The 16,976-nt window shown below is 51.0% G+C and overlaps 1 protein-coding gene and 1 pseudogene across 1 annotated transcript; both read right to left on the bottom strand.

Annotated features, from left to right (window-relative positions):
* Positions 1 to 8,217: 8,217 nt before the first annotated feature.
* LOC123852090 (large ribosomal subunit protein eL37-like) lies at positions 8,218 to 11,563 on the bottom strand (annotated as a pseudogene).
* A 1,322-nt stretch (positions 11,564 to 12,885) lies between these two features.
* Positions 12,886 to 15,627, bottom strand: NRSN2 (neurensin 2). Its single transcript, XM_045883851.1, has 2 exons — positions 15,442 to 15,627; positions 12,886 to 13,311 (listed from the first exon to the last, which is right to left on the bottom strand). Exons 1-2 carry the CDS (start codon positions 15,625 to 15,627, stop codon positions 12,886 to 12,888), a joined length of 612 nt encoding a protein of 203 aa, XP_045739807.1.
* Positions 15,628 to 16,976: the final 1,349 nt, after the last annotated feature.

Genomic DNA, 16,976 nt, shown 5'->3' with positions numbered 1-16,976 from the left:
CACTGAGCCAGGCCTGGGCCTCAGGGTGTGACCCGGGGAGGGTGAGGGAGAGGAGAAGAGGGTTTGGGCAGGTGCTGTTCATCCGTGTGGATGATGGAACTTTAGGCTGAAGGGAGTCCAGAACTAGCCCACCTACTCTGTCCGTCCCTGGAGAAAAACAAGACTAGGCCGGTGCCCTGGACACTGACTGAGCCCTGATCTTTGACTCTGGTCATAGACGGAGCCCTATTCCAGACTTTGGACTCTTACTGAACTCTGACCTGAAAACTTGGACATAGCCTGAGCCCGCATCATTGCTCACAGCCACAGCTAAATCCTGACCATGGCCCAAACCAAGCACTGATTTGGTCACTGCCTAGGCACCCACCTTTTCCCATCCTGACTTGGATGGGAAACAAATGCAGAAGAAAAATTATTAAATTTCCTTACTACCTACAGCCCATTGACAAGTCCTTGAAACAAGCAGAGTGACATTCCTCTAGGGACCCAGCTGCCTCGATGTTAATACTTTGCTAAGGGCAAAAGGCAATCCTACCCTGAACACCTCCCACCCCCACCCCAAGGATCCTGTAAGTCTACTTGAACATATAAAAATTCCTTTGGAAATTTCCTTTATCTCTAACCGCCCCCCTCCCAAGATACATGCTGGTTATCATCCCCCAAGCATATGGCCCACCGATATACATCTGAAGGGTCTCATGACTAAGGTTTTACTAGACTGTAATAAGTGACCTTTTCCCAACAATAGCTAGCCCCCTCCAGGTCCTGGAACCTTGCTTCCAAAATTCCTTAGAGACTTACACTATCCCTAACCCCCTCCCAACTTGAAAGTCTATAATGGGTCACTCCTCATGACCCCACTGCAGCTCCTTCTGCCCACGGGTCCTGTCCCTGTGCTTCATGAAACCACCGGTTTGCACCAAAGACGTCTCAAGAATTCTTTCTTGGCCATCGGCTTCGAACCTTAAGGTCTTTCCTACATCACTGACCCTTGACCTAAATTCCAGTTCCACCTCATGATTAAATTACAATCCTGCAGGCAAACTTAGCTCTAATCTTTTACTCCTGACCCCAGCCCCCAGATAAACTCCAACTGGAGCGTGAGGCCTGGTCTCTCAAGAACAGAGAGCTGTGCTTCGGCACAGACATCAAGAGCTTGGCACCTGCTGGCCTCCCTTCTGGCAGTCTTACCCCCTCCCAGGTTGAGGATGGCCAAAGGGCTGGATTGAACCAGAAACCCCACGGGGCTGTCCTCTGAGTAGCCCAAGACTGTGACTCAGCAGGGTGGGGGCAGGACAGGAGTCAGGCAGGGCCATGGGGGATGGGCTGGGGCGGGTGCTGTGTCAGTGTGGGGAGAGAGAGGACAATCTCTCTGAGGTTAGAGCTATAGGTGGGGTGTGGGGGAGACCCCAGGTCTGGAAATGGATGGTGCATGTGGCCAGCCAGGGCCATTAAAGTAAAGCAGCCAGCCCAAGTCCTATCCACCTCCATCTACCCATTTGTTGCCCATTTTTCCATCCCTCATCCATCTCATTCTCTCAGAGCATCCTTTTTTCCCTTCATAATATACATTATAATTTGGAATTATAATTTGGAGCTGTATATGTATTTAATTATATGTAATCATATATTAATAATTTAATAAATATTAACAAACTGTTATAATTAATAAATATATTAATTATATATAATTACATATATATTTCGTATCTATGTCTATCTCTCCCATGAAGCTGTATGCTCCTTTAGGGCAGGCCCTCGTCGGTTTGGCTAACCAGTGTATGGTAAGTGCTCGGTGAATAGCAGCTGAATGGATTGAATCCTTCCACCGATGTATTCATCCCTCATCCTTCCATCTACTATTCACTCATAACACATTCCCCACTATCTGCCCCTTCAAATTTCTCCTACCCTCTCTCCATTCTTCCATCTACCCTCCAATCATCATCCATCCATCCACCTATCCATCAACTATATATCTTTCCAGCATCAATCAAATAATTTATATATTCATTCATTCATTCATTCATTCATTCATTCATTCATTCAACAAATATGTATTGCATACCCACCTCTATGTCAGGCACTGTTCTAAAGCCTGGGGATACTGCAGTGAAGATAATAGACAAAAATGGTGCTTATATTCCAGTAGGAAGAAAGCATGCAAAAAATAATTAACATAAAAATACCTAAGGGTGGTGGGAGGATGGTTTAGCCTGGTGATGGGTATTGAGGAGGGCACGTTCTGCATGGAGCACTGGGTGTTATGCACAAACAATGAATCATGGAACACTACATCTAAAACTAATGATGTAATGTATGGGGATTAACATAACAATAAAAAAAATTTAAAAAAAAATACCTAAACGGTAGGGCTGCTAGAAGGTGCCAGGGGAGAAGGTAAAGAAGGTCCAGAGGGTAACGTGGAGGCAGGCGGTGGTCGTAGTGAGTAAGGTGGTCCAGTGGATGCCGTGAGAAATGTCTGGAGGCAAGTTGCTCGGGCCAGGGAACGGCTTATGCAAAGGCTCCAAGGGGAAGCTTGACTGGTGTGCCGGGGCGAAGGTGGTCGGTGTGGCTGGAGAGGAACAGGTGAGGGGAGGTGGCGGTGGATGAGGTCAGAGAGCTAATAGAGACTCAGAGCATCTGGAGCTTTGAAGGCCTTGGAAAGACTCTGAGGAGAAAGGAGCAGCTCTTGCCATAATTCTGTTGGGAAACTCTGGTGGCTCAGAGCAGAGCAATGATGAAATGGGATTGGACTCTGGGTCTACATAAAAGGTGGAGACTGCAGGATTGCTGGGGTTTCGGATGTGGAGTGCGAGGGAATGAGAGGTGTCAAGGGTGCCTCCAAGGTTCCTGAGCCTGAACAATGGCACGTGTGGATCTGCCATCAGAGGAGAGGGGCCAGGTACTCCGAGGCAGACCAGAAGTTCAGCTTTGGTTGTGTTGAGTTTGAGATGTCATCCAGACATCCTCATGGAGACGCCAGGCAGACCATTGGATGTATTTGCTGGAGTTCAGGGGAGAGGACGGGGCTGAAGACGGAGATCTGGAGCCAGGGGCAGGACACTGGAGGAGAGAGTGGGGGACCAGGTCCTGGGCCCCCAGCAGGAAGGAGCGAGCCGGGAGGAAGGAGGACAGCCAGCAGGGTGTGGACTTTGGACGCCAAGTGAAGAGAGAAGGTGTACCAGGGAGCAGGGAGGGGTCAACTGTGTCAAAATCTGCTGATCGGTTGACAGATGAAGACCGAGAATTGAGTGTTGAGTTTTGAGACACGATGCCCTTGACAACTGTAGTTTCAGTGGGTGTGGGATGGGGTGAGCAGGTAGAAGTGTGATTTAAGAGAGAAGAGGAATTACAGACAATGAGTATAGACACTCTTTCAAAGACCTTTGCTGCAAAAAGGGAGCAAAACCAAAAACTGGGTGGTAGCTGTGGGGTGGGCTGCAGGGTCAAGTGAAGGCCATTATCTTAACGATCCATCCACCTACCACCCAACCATGACTCTATTCAGCTGCCATCTACCATCTACCCATCCATCCACCATTCACCATGCCCCTGCCCGCATACCTTATTCCTTATTGGTAAGCTAAGAAGTCTGTCCTGAATTCCTACAATGTACCAACTCCCATGCCAGGCACTGGGGTTGGGGGCTTCTAGGGCAAGAAATGGAGAACCCAGAATCTAGCACAAAGGAGGTACTCAGTTTAGGTAGATCAGATGAATTAAGAAGCAAGGAGCCATGGCACCTACCTTCCAGGTGCTTGGTCTAGTAGGAGGACACAGAATGCCAGAGCTGGGGGCTTTGTCTGGGTATCGTATGATACAAACCAGAGAGAGCTTCCTTGGTGAGCCGTGAGCACCCCCTCTGGGGAGGTGACCCAGCAGAGGTAAGAAGAGGCCAGGTATGGGCCGGGCAGGGACTATGCTTCCGAGACCAAGAGTGGTCTCAACTCCCACTGCTTCCTCCATTCTCACCTCCCTTCCCCCTCCCAGGCATGCCCATGGGCTGGGCTGTCACTTCTCTATCATCTCCCTCCGGGTCTGCACCCCCACAGACCACCCCAAAGTTCCTGCCCCTCCCTTGGGAAGCCCTTTCCCTCTTCCTGTCATTTGACCTTTCGTTGGCCCTGAGCTTCTGGAATGCTGGGCTAAGGAGACACCCAGCCCTCCTACTTGGCCCCACAAGACAGGGAGGAATATCAGAATCTTAGGCTCTCCGCTGCTGACACTTGGTGACAGTCAAGACCACACCCCCTCATTGTGGGGCAGCGTGCAGAGTGTGTGTAGTGTGTTAGGGTGTGCTGATGCATGTGTATGGCTGGGTATTGCACGGATGTGTGTCTCTGTGGCAGTCCGCAGTGAAGGAAAAAAAAGGCTTGGGTCTAGAACCAGGCCAGACCTAGGTTTGAATCCTTGTTTAGCCTCTAGCCAGCAGTGTGACCTTGGGCCAATCACTTGCCCTCTAAAAGCATCAGCTCCGGGTCTGTAAAGTTGGAATGACAATCAAGGAGCTGGTCCCCAGCCAGTCTTGCCTGCCTCCTTCCACCCCCACGCCGCCCCCCCATTCATGCTCTCTTTTTTTCTAGTCCTTGTACAAACCAAATTCGTCCTGCCTCAGGCCCTTTGTCCTTGTTGTTCCATCTGCCTGGAACTTTCCACATCTTCCCAGCTTCTTCCTCCTCCTTCAGGTCTCAGGTCAAATGTCACCTCCTCAGAGAGGCTCTGCCTAACCACTCATGAAGCGTCGTGCCCATCCCGGTCCCAGTGGTCTCTCTCTACTCCATAGCCCTGTCTTAATGTAGTCACAGCACCTGCCAAGGTTTGAAATGATCTCACTTACGTATTAAATTATTTATCATCTGCCCTCCTAACCCCACCAGAAAGGAAGAACCTGGAGGGCAGCAATGCCTCATCCTTCTGTCTAGCACAGAGCCAGGCCCTGTGATTGGAAGGGACAGGATGGGGTTGGGTGGAGGCCTGGGAGGGGAAGAACGAGGCCACGCTTGTGCTCGTGGGACACACGTACACACCAGGCTGTAGAGACATTTGTGTGCCCATACACACACACACACACACACACCTCTTGCACACTCTTCTCCCCGCAGACACGTGGATGACGGCTCGCACTGGCTGGGTCCTCCCAGATCCCGGTCCGACCCGAGTCATTTGAGCTCCCTGAGCTTGGGAACAGCAGGCTCATTCCACCCCGTGCACCCAGCACCCACGGTGCCCAGCCCAGGGCAGGTGCTCAGGATCTGTGGAGAATAAATTCCCTCCCTTCCTCTTTCCATCTTACAGTTATTACCTGCCCCCTGCTCTCCATCCCCCTTCCCTCCGGGCCTCCAGGATCAGGCAACCGTGGGGCCCTGACCCCTCCCTCTGCACTCCCCCCTCCCTCACACAGCAAACACCTGCTGAGTGTGCATTCAATGCCACAGCCTGGCAGCTCTCCCCTGCCAAACCCGGCCAGTGGGCCAGCCCGGGCACAGGCCCGGTGGACAGCCTGTTTCCCTCCCTCCCTCTTCCTGCCTTGACCGAATGTCCGGGGCCAGATGCTTATGAAATCCCCTGGGTTCTTCCATCGCCAGGCTCCTGGTGGCCTGGTGCCCAGGGCTTGGCTTTGAGTCATGCACTCTGGGGCTTGGCAAGGCTGGGACAGGAAGCTCACAGCCCTTAGTGATGCCAACCCAGGCTGAGACTTGGAGTAGGGCCGGAGTCACGGGTCCCACCACTCCTCAGGCCAAGGGAGCACACCTGTGAACAGACACGTGGGCATGTGGCCTGTAACCGGACATGATGTGTCCAAGGTCACAGGGAATGTCAATGTGAAAATCCAGCCATGGCACGGTTCACTTTTGAACACGTCTTCCCTGTAGTGGAGATAGACACCACTGCCCGAGATTACAGGACCAGGGTTTGAATCCCGGCCATTCACTAGCTGTGGGACTTTGGGCAAGCCACTTCACTTCCGTGAGCCTTATCTTTACTTACACATAGTAGATGCTCAATAAATGTAGCGGTGAAAAAAAATCAGTAACAGTGTAAGTGCAAATACACACTGAGTGTATCAGCATGTCTACACACATACCGTTAAAATAATTTACACACCTGTTGGTGTGCACATGAATGGATCCTGGTAAACACCCACACGGGTAACATGCTTATTCAAGGGCTTGTGCAGGGGCCCACCAATTCATATATGGATGCGTGTGTCTGTGAGTTCATTTGCACCGATTACTTTTTCCCAACAACGTACACCATTCTCAGGGTGGTTTTTCAGAGGGTTTTCTGAGCACTCATCATAGGCAGGATAAACCAGTGTGTTTCTCTGGGTAAACAGGATGCCTGGGTATCTACCCGATACCCATATGCCTGCCTGTGTCTGTGTGGATCTGCGTGAGGGGTCGTGAGTATGACTTCTTGCCTTCTCAGGTTGATCAGTTGGCAGAATCGGGGGCATGGGCGTCATTTCTGCATCTGTAAACACCAGAGTTATGGGGTACTCTGGACCTGGACTGTTTGGGAGTTCAGATGTCACCTGAGTAGCCTTGGGCAAGAGGCTCACCTGCTGTGCTCAGGTTCCTTTACTGGGAGGTGGGGATCATGATCACCACATTACGGTGGTGTGAGGACAAAGAGTTCGTTTCTGTAAAGTACTGAGTACGCAGCACATCACCTGGTCCTTCAGCTGCAGCCCCGGCCTTGATATGCCGCCATCATCCGTCTGCAGGGCCTTCTTTTCCGTTAGGCTGTGATGGGGGGCGGCACCGCGTCCAAGTCCTCCATAATTATCACTTGTGCATTGCCTGCTAATCTGAACCTCACATTTCTGCTCTGGCAGAACCCCAGCTAGCATCTATCGGGCACTCCTACGTGCCAAGCACTATGTGTAGCTCCTAGGTCTTCAAACTCTCAAGAGATGGGCATTCTTGTTGGCCCTATTTAAAAAAAATATATTTTTAAATAATTAATTTCTTTATTTGTCAGAGAGAGAGAGAGCACAAGCAGGGGGAGCGGAAGAGGGAGAAGCAGACTCCCCGCTGACAGAAAGCCTGATGCGGGGCTCGATCCCAGGACCCTGGGATCATGACCTGAGCCGAAGGCAGATGCTTAATGGGCTGAGCCACCCAGGCACCCCTTGTTGGCACTATTTTAGAGGAAAAGACCCTGAGATTCAGAGGGGTGAGGGATCGCCTGGGCTCACACAGTGACTTGAACCCTGGCAGGCTGCGCCCCCTCTCAGCCTGCTCTCAATTTGGGACAAAGAGTCAGGCCATGAATGTTGCTGGTCGTCTGCCTCAGGGCTGGCTCTCTCACTGCCCCCTCCCCTAACACCTTCCCCATCTCTATCAATATGACTTCGCTTCTCTGTCTCGCCCTGGGGCATCTCAGCTCCCTGCCCTGACATAGCAGCCCCAGAGGCCGGACGGTGGCCTCAGATCATGCTTTCTTTGATCCAGTCAGGGGTGAGGTGGAGGAGCTCCTCTGAAGCTGGGCTTGAGAAGTCACCTCTTCCCCTGGGTGGGTAGGGATGGAGAGACTCAACGGGAGGGAGGGGCAGCCTCTCGGAGCTCAGGCTCTGGGAAAGAAAGGGGTGGAGCTGAAGGTGAACCTCCCTCCCCAAGACCATCAGCCCCCCCCCCCCAGGTCAGCCCACCTCAGAGAGGAGGGAATGCTTGCAGCAGGAAACCCAGCTTCCCTCTGAGGGGGGGAAGCGGTCAACTGGCTGAGCTGCCACCACCTCGAAGGAACACCAGAGGGCCCCCGAGGCAGCTATGGGCTCTGCTCTCTTCAGTTCAGTCCCCTGAGCGCCCCTTGGGTCTCCAGGAGCCACCAAGGCCCAAGGCCTTGTGTATTCTGCTGTTACGGGTGGAGCATCCTGCAAATGTCAATTAGGTTGGGTGACAGAGTCGTCCAAATCTGCCCTTACCGAATTTTCTGTCTACTTGTTTCCTCACTTATTGAAAGTATTACAATCCGAGCCACAGCCTGGAAACTCCCAGGGAAGTCAGCTGGGGTCGCTGTAGGGCTCCCCTCACTCCCTTGGTTCCTGGTCTGTCCTTTGTTTTTCTCAGATGGGAGGGTGACCCTGATTCCTGTTACTCCATCTTGACAAGAACAACTGTATTCTTACCTTTTTTTACTTAAAAAATTTTTTTTATTTTTTTATATTTTATTTTATTTTATTTTAAACCAGAACATTTCTTGTGTGGCTCGTCACTGCAATCCTTCAGATGGACTGGAGGCTGCAACAGAGGTCCTCCTGGGCTGAGGTGTTGTTCCTTCACGGAATCCAGGCCTGAATCTGTGGTAAACCATTGTTAGGTGCCTCATCCGCCAGGTCCCAGTGGTATTTCGTCTCGTTACCTTGGCACCCCAGTTATACCTTCTCTTCTGCTTGGCAGGCTAGCCACACTTTGCCGCAGGTCGACTTCTGAAGGTGGTAGGCCTGAGAGACACAGCGGCGGGCAGCTTGACATGGGCATCTTACTGCGACGCTTTCCAAATGATGACGTCCCCTTGGTCGTCTCGCTAAAAAGTAATGTTAGATTTGTAGAAGAGTCGCAGAGACAGTAGAGAGAATTTGTATATACTCTTCAGCCGTGTCTGCTCACTGTCCTCCAATCAGTGACAGTTTCCTGGTCTTTCTTTGTCTTTTGTGACGTTGGCACTTCTGAAGAGGCTGCTCAGGTATTTTGGGGCGTGTCTTCACTTCAGCTTTCCCAAGGTCAGGCTGCTCTACATGGTACCACAAACTACGTGGCTTAAAACAACAAAAATGTATTGTGTCACAGCTTAGGAGGCTGGAAGTCTGAAATCAAGGAGTTGGCAAGGCCACCCTCCCTCTGAAATCATAAGGGAAGAAGACTTTCTTGCTTCTTCTAGCTTCTGGTTACAGGCAACCGCTGGCAATCCCGGGCTTATAGCCACATCACTCCAGACTCTGCCTCTGTCTTCATGTGGCATCTGCCCTCTGTGTGTCTGGCATGTCCAAATCTCCCTTTCCCTTTCTTACTAGGGCCAGTTATTGGATTAGGGCCCATCTTAATCCAATGAGAACTCATCTTAACTTTATTATATATGCAAAGACCCTATTTCCAAATAAAGTCACATTCACAGACTCCAGGTGGACATGAACTTTGGCGAAACAATATTGAACCCAGTACACATCCCCCCTAGCCAAGTATGACAGGGAAACAGCCCCCTTTAACGTTCTTTAAGGATTCACACGACAATTGGCCTTGGTGGGAATTAACTTTGGTTATTGGATTCTGCTTCTCTGAAAAGAGACACTCTGTGGGGACGGGGCTTTGTGGGGGCCTGGGATTTATTGGGGTTACAGACCAGGGTTGGCTTCCTCCATGGCAGCTGGGAAGGAAGGCTAATGCGACACGGATATTCTGGGGGTGGAGGCCTACCTCCACTTCCGGGGCCATTTTGTCAGTGTGAAATTCCATCCCTGGTCCTGCCCAGCTGTGGGCACTAACTCCGAGTGTCCGGGTCGGAGGTCACACAGGGCCACTCGTGAGTTGAAGTTGTCCCTGGGAATGTTTCTTCTTGCTCAGTGCTTAGTCAAGTTTTGAAATAGATACAAATGTTTAAAAAATGGATACATCTCATATACAAATTTGGATTCTAACTTCTCTGGAAAAAAAAAATCTGTTCACACTGTACTCACATTTCCACAGGGCAACAAACATTCCTAAATAGGTTTATGGGCATTTGATATTGTCTCCCCAGGTCTGTGCCTTCAAACCAAGGGGCAATGCAATACCGTGGCGCAGGCTGTGGACTCAGGAGTTCGACTGCCTGCATTTGAACCCCAGCTCCACCCCTTGCTGCCTGTGCATCCTTGGGCAAGCTACTCAGTGTTCCCAAGCCTCACTGTCCTTATCTAGAAAACTACGATTGATTTATTCAACACATTTTTATCGAGCATCTACTCTGTCCCAGGCATTTTCTACTTGGGATATGTCAGTAAACAAAGGGAGCAAAAATTCTCATTCTTGCAGAGATCATACTGCGGCAGGGGTAGACAGATAACAAACACTAATATAACAAATATGTAAGTTATGTAGTATACTGAAAGGTGATAAATGCTATAGGAAAGCAAAAACCAAACTTCAAAGTGCACAGGGAATGGGTAGAGGGTTGTCGCATTTTAAAACAGGCTGCTCAGGGAAGGCCTTGCTGAAAGGGGGGCATTTGTGCAGACTTGAACGGAGTGAGGGGGGTGGCCAGGTAGTGAGCCAGGGAAAGTGTACCAGCAGAGGAAAGAGCTCTGCAAAGGCCCAATGCAAGAGCTGGCCTTGATGTTGGAGGAAAAACCAGGAGGCCGGTCTGGTGGAAGAGGAGATGGGAAGGGAGACAGTTGAGGTCACAGGGGTAGAGAGGAGAAGGGAGGGTCAGTAAATCACGTAAGGCCTTACAGCCACCGAGGATTTTGGTTTTACTGTGTGAGGTGGGAGCCATGGGACGTTCCGAACAGAGAAGGGCATGGCCTAACCTTGGTTATACCTGGATCTGCCTGGGTCTGCAAAGATTAGACTCATAGAGGGTGTGGGGGGAGCACAGAAGGGGAAAGCCAGGAGACCAGGGAGAGGCAATGGCGGCTCAGGCCAGGGAGAAGCTGTGAGGACAGAGAGAAGTGGCTGGGTCAGGCTGTATTTGCGAGGCTGGCTAGCCGCTGGGTGGGATTCAGAGCGTGAGGGAACACAGGAGCCAAGGGTCACTCCAAGGGTCTGGCTAGAGCCAGCACAGAGCTGGAACTGCCACCCTCTAAGGGGCTGGTGGTGCAGCAGGGGCAGGTCTGGAGCGGGGGGTTGCCAGGAACAGTTTGGGATAGTTGAGCCGGGACTCAACAGGTAGGTGAACATGGTTGGAAATACAAACCTGCCTTCTGGGAGCCAAATTTGGGAATAAGAGTCCCTACCTCCTAGATTGTTGTGAGGGTAAGTGAACGAATGTGTGTCTGTAAGGCACTGAGAACAGCACCTGGCCTCTGGTAAGTGCTCATAGGAGTTAGCTGCTCGAGTTGCCCTGGAAAAGATCCCAGCTTTGGCTCCAGTTCCCTCTGCCAGAGCTCCAGGCTTCATGGGCTTCATGTCCTCTCAGGGAGGGGGGCAGTAGGTTGTCAAGACGGTAGAGAAATTTCCTTCCCAACAAGTTAGCATTTTTTTTTTTTAATTTTTTTTCAAAGATTTTATTTATTTATTCGACAGAGAGAGAGAACACAGGCAGAGGGAGCAGTAGAAGGAGAGAGGCAAGCAGACCCCTCACTGAGCAAGGAGCCCAATTCGGGGCTCCATCCCAGGAGGCTGGGATCATGACCTCAGCCTAAGGCAGAGAGGAAACCGACAGTCACCCAGGCGCCCCCCCAACAAGTTAGCATTTAAATCCACCCCATTTCTCTGACCACTAGTTAACTCATCTGTAAAATGAAGATTATAGTCCCCTTTCTCAAAGAGTTACGGTGAGGAGCTAATGAGATATAGTGGATTTAAGTGCCCAGCACATGGTAGGAGCTCCTAACAGTCTTTTTTCCTCTCTACCTATGCCCCATGGTCACGGAGAAAAGAAGAAAAGTCGGTATCCGTCCCAGCTGTTTATTGAAAGAGAAGGTAAGATGGAAGGGGTGCCGGATGGGGAAGGGGCGTGGGGAGAAAGGGCAGCAGTGCCTGCCTGGTGGGGGAGAACGGAGGATCTTCCCAGGAGACCCGTCCAGGCTGGAGGTGCGACCGAGGCGGGGAGGGGAGGGGAGGGGAGAGGGGAGGGGCGGGGGGGGGGCGTCGGCGCCTCTCTCCAGCAGTCTTGGAGCTCCCTCTAGTGGTAAGAGCGGAGATGGTGCGTCTGGCTGGGGAGACCGCAGGCTGGAGGTGCTGCTGCCCCCAGCAGGACACATTTGTTACAGGGTAAGGTCAGGACCTGTAGGTGATGGTTTCTAAGTGAGTGGATTTTGAGGGGCGAAGACATCCCAGTACTCCTGCCCCTTGGCTCTGCATGTCCAAATTATCTTCTGAGCTACCTAGGACCATCAGGCCTCCAACCAGGCTCTCTGGACCAACTGTCTCCCACCCCTAGAGGTCCCCTGGAAGCCAGGAAAGTGTCCAGCAGGTTCCCTGTTCCAGCTGTAGAACAAGAGTTGGCCCAAGAGGAGGTGGGAGGTGTGGGTCCAAATTCCTGCAGACTGCCAACCTCCCTCAGCCACCTCGTTTGTAAACTGAGGCTAATAAGAGCCCATGATGGGCTGGCCTGAGGGGCTCTGATGTCAAAACGCACACAGAAAACATTCTGTAGGAGGTGACTGTTTTCGCACCATCCTGGAAGGGAAGTCCAAGTGAGTGCTTTTGACCCGTCCTCGAGGAAGGCATCTTGGAGCCGCTGACGGAGGAAGGGGTCAGGGGATGAGAAAGACTCCACTCCCCCTCCCCGCAACTGTCTGTGGAGAGTAATGCTTACAACTGGGGAGAATAGCAAAGCCATGGAACTCTAGAATCTGATCCAAACCCCTCGTAGTACGGAGACAGGAACTGATGGTCTGAAAGGAAAAGGGGCTTGCCCGGGGTCACACAGAGTAGAATAGGGATAGATTGAGGGGGATGTTTTCTGCTCCTGAAGGGCCTTGGGAAGGAGGGGTGGGTGGGAAGGTTTGGGAGGACTTGGGGAAAGTTGGCATCTTGGATGAGATGGGGCCCAATACTTGGGAAGGGGCACTGGGATTTGAGCTCCAGACTCTCTTGAGCTGGAGTTGGGTCTTCTGAGGGCATAGGTGGAAGGGGCCCCGCTGAAAGGGGGAAGTTAGGGAGACAATTGATGGCAGGGTGTGGTGGGACAGAGGAATGGTCCAGACCCCAGGTCTGATTTCTCCTCTGGCCTGTGGGCAGCTCAAGAGTCCCGCTTGGGCTGGATGGTCTGCACAGAGGATTGCCCGAAGGGGCTAGTAGGTGGTGAAAACCAACACTGGCCATTGGCATCGCGGAAGATGGGGGACAGCTGCTGCTCTGGTTCATCCCCGAAGATCTCCACGTGGCCATCAGCTTCGGTGTCCAAGGGTTCTGCCTTGGTGTCCGGGCTCAGCCAGCCAGTCATGGCCCAGAACAGGCAAATGGCCAGCAGGATCCCAGCCGCCATGCAGAGCGCTGTGCCTGCCAAGCGGCAGGTGCTCAGAGCCTGGTTGTAATCGGCTGCCCGCTGATCCAACACCAGGAATTCCCCCTCTCCGATGCCCTCCAGCTTGGGGGGCACTGCATAGCCAGTGGTCAGGGCTGCCACCCCAAGCAGCAGAAGCAGGGTCCCCGAAGACAGACTGATCTGGAGAGAGGCAGACAGATTGGGAGGTAGTCAGGGTCAGCCTGACTGGTGATCCCAACTGGACTTAAAGGTAATGCCTTGGTCTAACCTTAAGAGATGGGAATCACAGGGAAGTCACAGACACACCTCCCAGGATCGAACTGATGAGGGGCACACACTGTCACGTTCTATTTGGAATCTTGAGGCCCCTAGATCAATGTCCTTTGAAACTCCCACTTAGCAGTAGGTTTTTCCTGTCTACCTTGAGTTTCCCTCCATCATTATTTGGGTCCCATCTCATCTCTCTGTCCTGTCTGCCTTCTATCTCTCAGTCGGGATAACTCCTACACATCCCTCAGATCTCATCTCAAACCCCACCTCCTCAGGGAAGCCTTCCAGGATGCCCCTGGCCTGGGTCAGGTCCCCTGCTTTGCATTTGTACAAACACTGTGCACATTTGTTCTTCGGTGCGCTCACCTTGGTGCACATTCGAACATGTACTTCCGCTACTATGTAAGTGATATCTGCCTGCCCCACTGGAATGAGAGTCTGGAGAGCCATGAGGACAGACACTGTCTGTTTTGGGTCACCAGGTGTCTTCCTAGCATGGTGCTGGTACAGAGCAGTAGCTGAGTGAATGTTTGCAGAATGACTAAATGAACCATAGCTAGGAACTCCTAAAGGACAGGGACCACATCTTAAATTCTCTGTCCTCAAGAGCGTAGCACATTGCCTGGCAACTAGAAGATGCTCAAAGTTTTAAAAGACATACTCACTTTCTCCTGAGAGTCTTCCCTGATCACCCCAGGTACTGAGAACATTTCCTCTCCTGGCACCCTCTGATCATTTGGCCTGAAGTTGTGCATTTACTCTCTATATCTTGGCACTTTGCGTCCCCACTAGAGTGAAGCCCTTTGAAAGCCGAGGGGAAGGATCCTCTGCCTCAGTCTCCTTACAGTATTTGGCAAAGAGCTATGCCCATTGTAGGGTCTCAGCTTACTGTCACCTCCACCCTTTCCCTACACTCTGTGCCCTCACTGATCACTCTTCCTGGCTGTTAGAGACACTGACTGGCAACAGTACCCCAGTATATCATTGTGAAACCATGGTAAGATTTAACTGAGATGAAAAAAAAAAAAATTTAACTGAGATGAACTCCACTTCCTGCCAGTCAGTGTCTACTATCCCCCCTGGCCATAGTAATTAGTTCAGAGACGGGCAAGTGACCCAATCAGAGCCAAAGCAATGTTCGACAGGACTTCTGGAAATGAAATGGAAAGCAGTGTTTCTTTTCTGAAGGAAATACTGGAGGAAATTCTGATGTCCTGTGGTTGGTGTAGAGTGAAACGCTGTGGGTCAGCATGGTAGCAGCTACTTGGGGGAACATGTGCGTAGATCCTGAAGCTAAAGGGGCCACAAGGGTGGGGGCACCATGGGGAGCCTGAAGACTAAGAAATCTTGAACAGCTGGATTGAACTTTGCCTGAAGTTGCTCAACCTCTGGTCTTTTCAATAAAATGAGTGATATTTTCCCTTTCTTATTTAAACCCATTTGAAGTGTTTTTTTTTATTTTTTTTAAAGATTTTATTTTATTTATTTGACAGAGAGAAAGACAGCGAGAGAGGGAACACAAGCAGGGGGAGTGGGAAAGGGAGAAGCGGGCTTCCCACCGAGCAGGGAGCCCAATGCAGGGCTCGATCCCAGGACGCTGGGATCATGACCTGAGCCGAAGGCAGACACTTAACGACTGAGCCACCCAGGTGCCCTGAGGTTTTTTTTTAAGATTTTCTTTTTAGGTAATCTCTATCCCCAGTGTGGGGCTCAAACCTACAACCCCCAGATCAAGAGTCGCACGTTCTACCAACTGAGCCAGCCAGGTGCCCCAAATTTGTATGGTTTTGAATGACTTACCAAGAGTAGCCATTTGCCTTTTTTTTTTTTTTTAAGTAGGCTCCGGGGCCAATGTGGGGCTTGAACTCACAACCATGAGATCAAGAGTCACATGCTCTACCAGCTGAGTCAGCCAGGCCCCCCCAATTGGGTTTTTGTTGCTTGCACCTGCTATACCATCCCTCTTCTTCCTATCCAATGATTCCATCTCCTCCCTGCAGGCACATGAAATCCCAGGAGTTGCTCCTCCTCTGGCCTTACCTTCCAGCACAGTGAGGGCCAGGGTCGGCGGGGACACAGGATGGGAGGCCCCTCAGGGTCATCGCTGAGGGCCGTACCTGCACAGTCTTCATAGAAGAGGTGCAGGTAGGAGCGGACCCCATACCATTTGCCTTCTTCCACATTGGGGCCACGGCTACAGCTGCAGGAACGGTCACAGCCTGGCATTGCAGATCTCTGTGGGGGGAAGCAAGGTGCAGTGGACAGAGGGAGGGATCTGTGAGACCCTCCCAGGCCCCCTGAATCTTTGTGCGTCATCCGCTTTTCCTCCCACTTTAGATAGCCCACGCTCGTAACACAGCCTGGCCTTCTAGATACTGGTCTGTCTTTCCCTACATACACTGTGAATGAGCCAAAGCACACGGGCGCTGAGGCCAGGGCTTAACAATTGTAGATGCCAGTAAATCTGCTTGTTTAATCTGGAGGCCACCCAGTGGCTGGGACTGTGGGTTCTGGGAGCCTGACTGTCTGGATCGGAATCCCAGATCTACCACCTCCTGGCTGTGTGACCTTAGACAAGTGCTTTCACCTCTCCAAAACTTGGGTTCCTTACCTGTAGGGCAGGTCTAATAATCACACCTGCTTCACACAGTTACTGTATCTGAGGCCAAGAAATGGTACCAGTTGTCATTACTATTACCGTAATTTCTTCACTATTATTTTTGTCCTGAACTTTTTGAGCCCCATATCTAGAGTAAGAGGTTCTTATCCCCATCTTTTCTCAAGGTCTCCCCCTCTTTCAGGTATTCTTGGGGGTAACTGTCATGGCTGATACTTGTCTAATGAGGCCGAGCTCCCAAGGTGCAAGGCTCTAAAAAATCCCTCCCCAGGGCTGCCCCTCACAAGGCAATAGCCTCCATGTCCCAAGTCATCTTGACTTCAAAGGAGGTGAAAGCCAGGAGCCCTCTTAGGCTCAAGAGTGTTTAGATTTCTAGGGAAACCTATCTAAGAACCCCTCCTTTTTGAATAATACATTTTTTTTATGGAGGGATACTTGACATATAACATCATATTCGTTTCAGGTGTAGAACATAATGATTCGGTATTTGTAATGATCACCATAATAAGTCTAGTTAACATCTGTCACCGTACCTAGTTACCAACAAATGTCTTTCCTTGTGAGAGAACTTTTAAGATCTACTCTCTTAGCAACGTTCAGATATGCAATACAGTATTATTAACTATAGTCACCATGTGATACATTATATCCTCATGACTTATTTATTTTATAACTGGAGTTTGTACCTTTGACCCCCTTCACACATTTTGCCCTGCCTCTGGCAACCACTAATCTTAAAAATCTCTCTTTTCACAGACGGAGACACTGAGGACCTGGTAATGGAAAGTACTTGTGTATCTACACAAGGATAGGACTAAAACTAAAGTAGGGGATGAGGGAAAGGGTGGGTGTGGGGAGGGGGGGCGTTTGTGCTGGGGAAGGACTGGGCTCCTGCATCAGCACCCCTGAGCAGCTTCAAACAAAATAAAGCAATGAGTGGCGCGCCTGGGTGGCTCAG

The sequence above is a fragment of the Mirounga angustirostris genome, unplaced genomic scaffold (genome assembly GCF_029215605.1).
Source record: "Mirounga angustirostris isolate CCGP_5_RB_7025 unplaced genomic scaffold, mMirAng1.0.hap1 SCAF_10, whole genome shotgun sequence".
Lineage (NCBI taxonomy): Eukaryota > Metazoa > Chordata > Mammalia > Carnivora > Phocidae > Mirounga > Mirounga angustirostris.
This window is presented reverse-complemented; position numbering and strand designations above follow the sequence as displayed.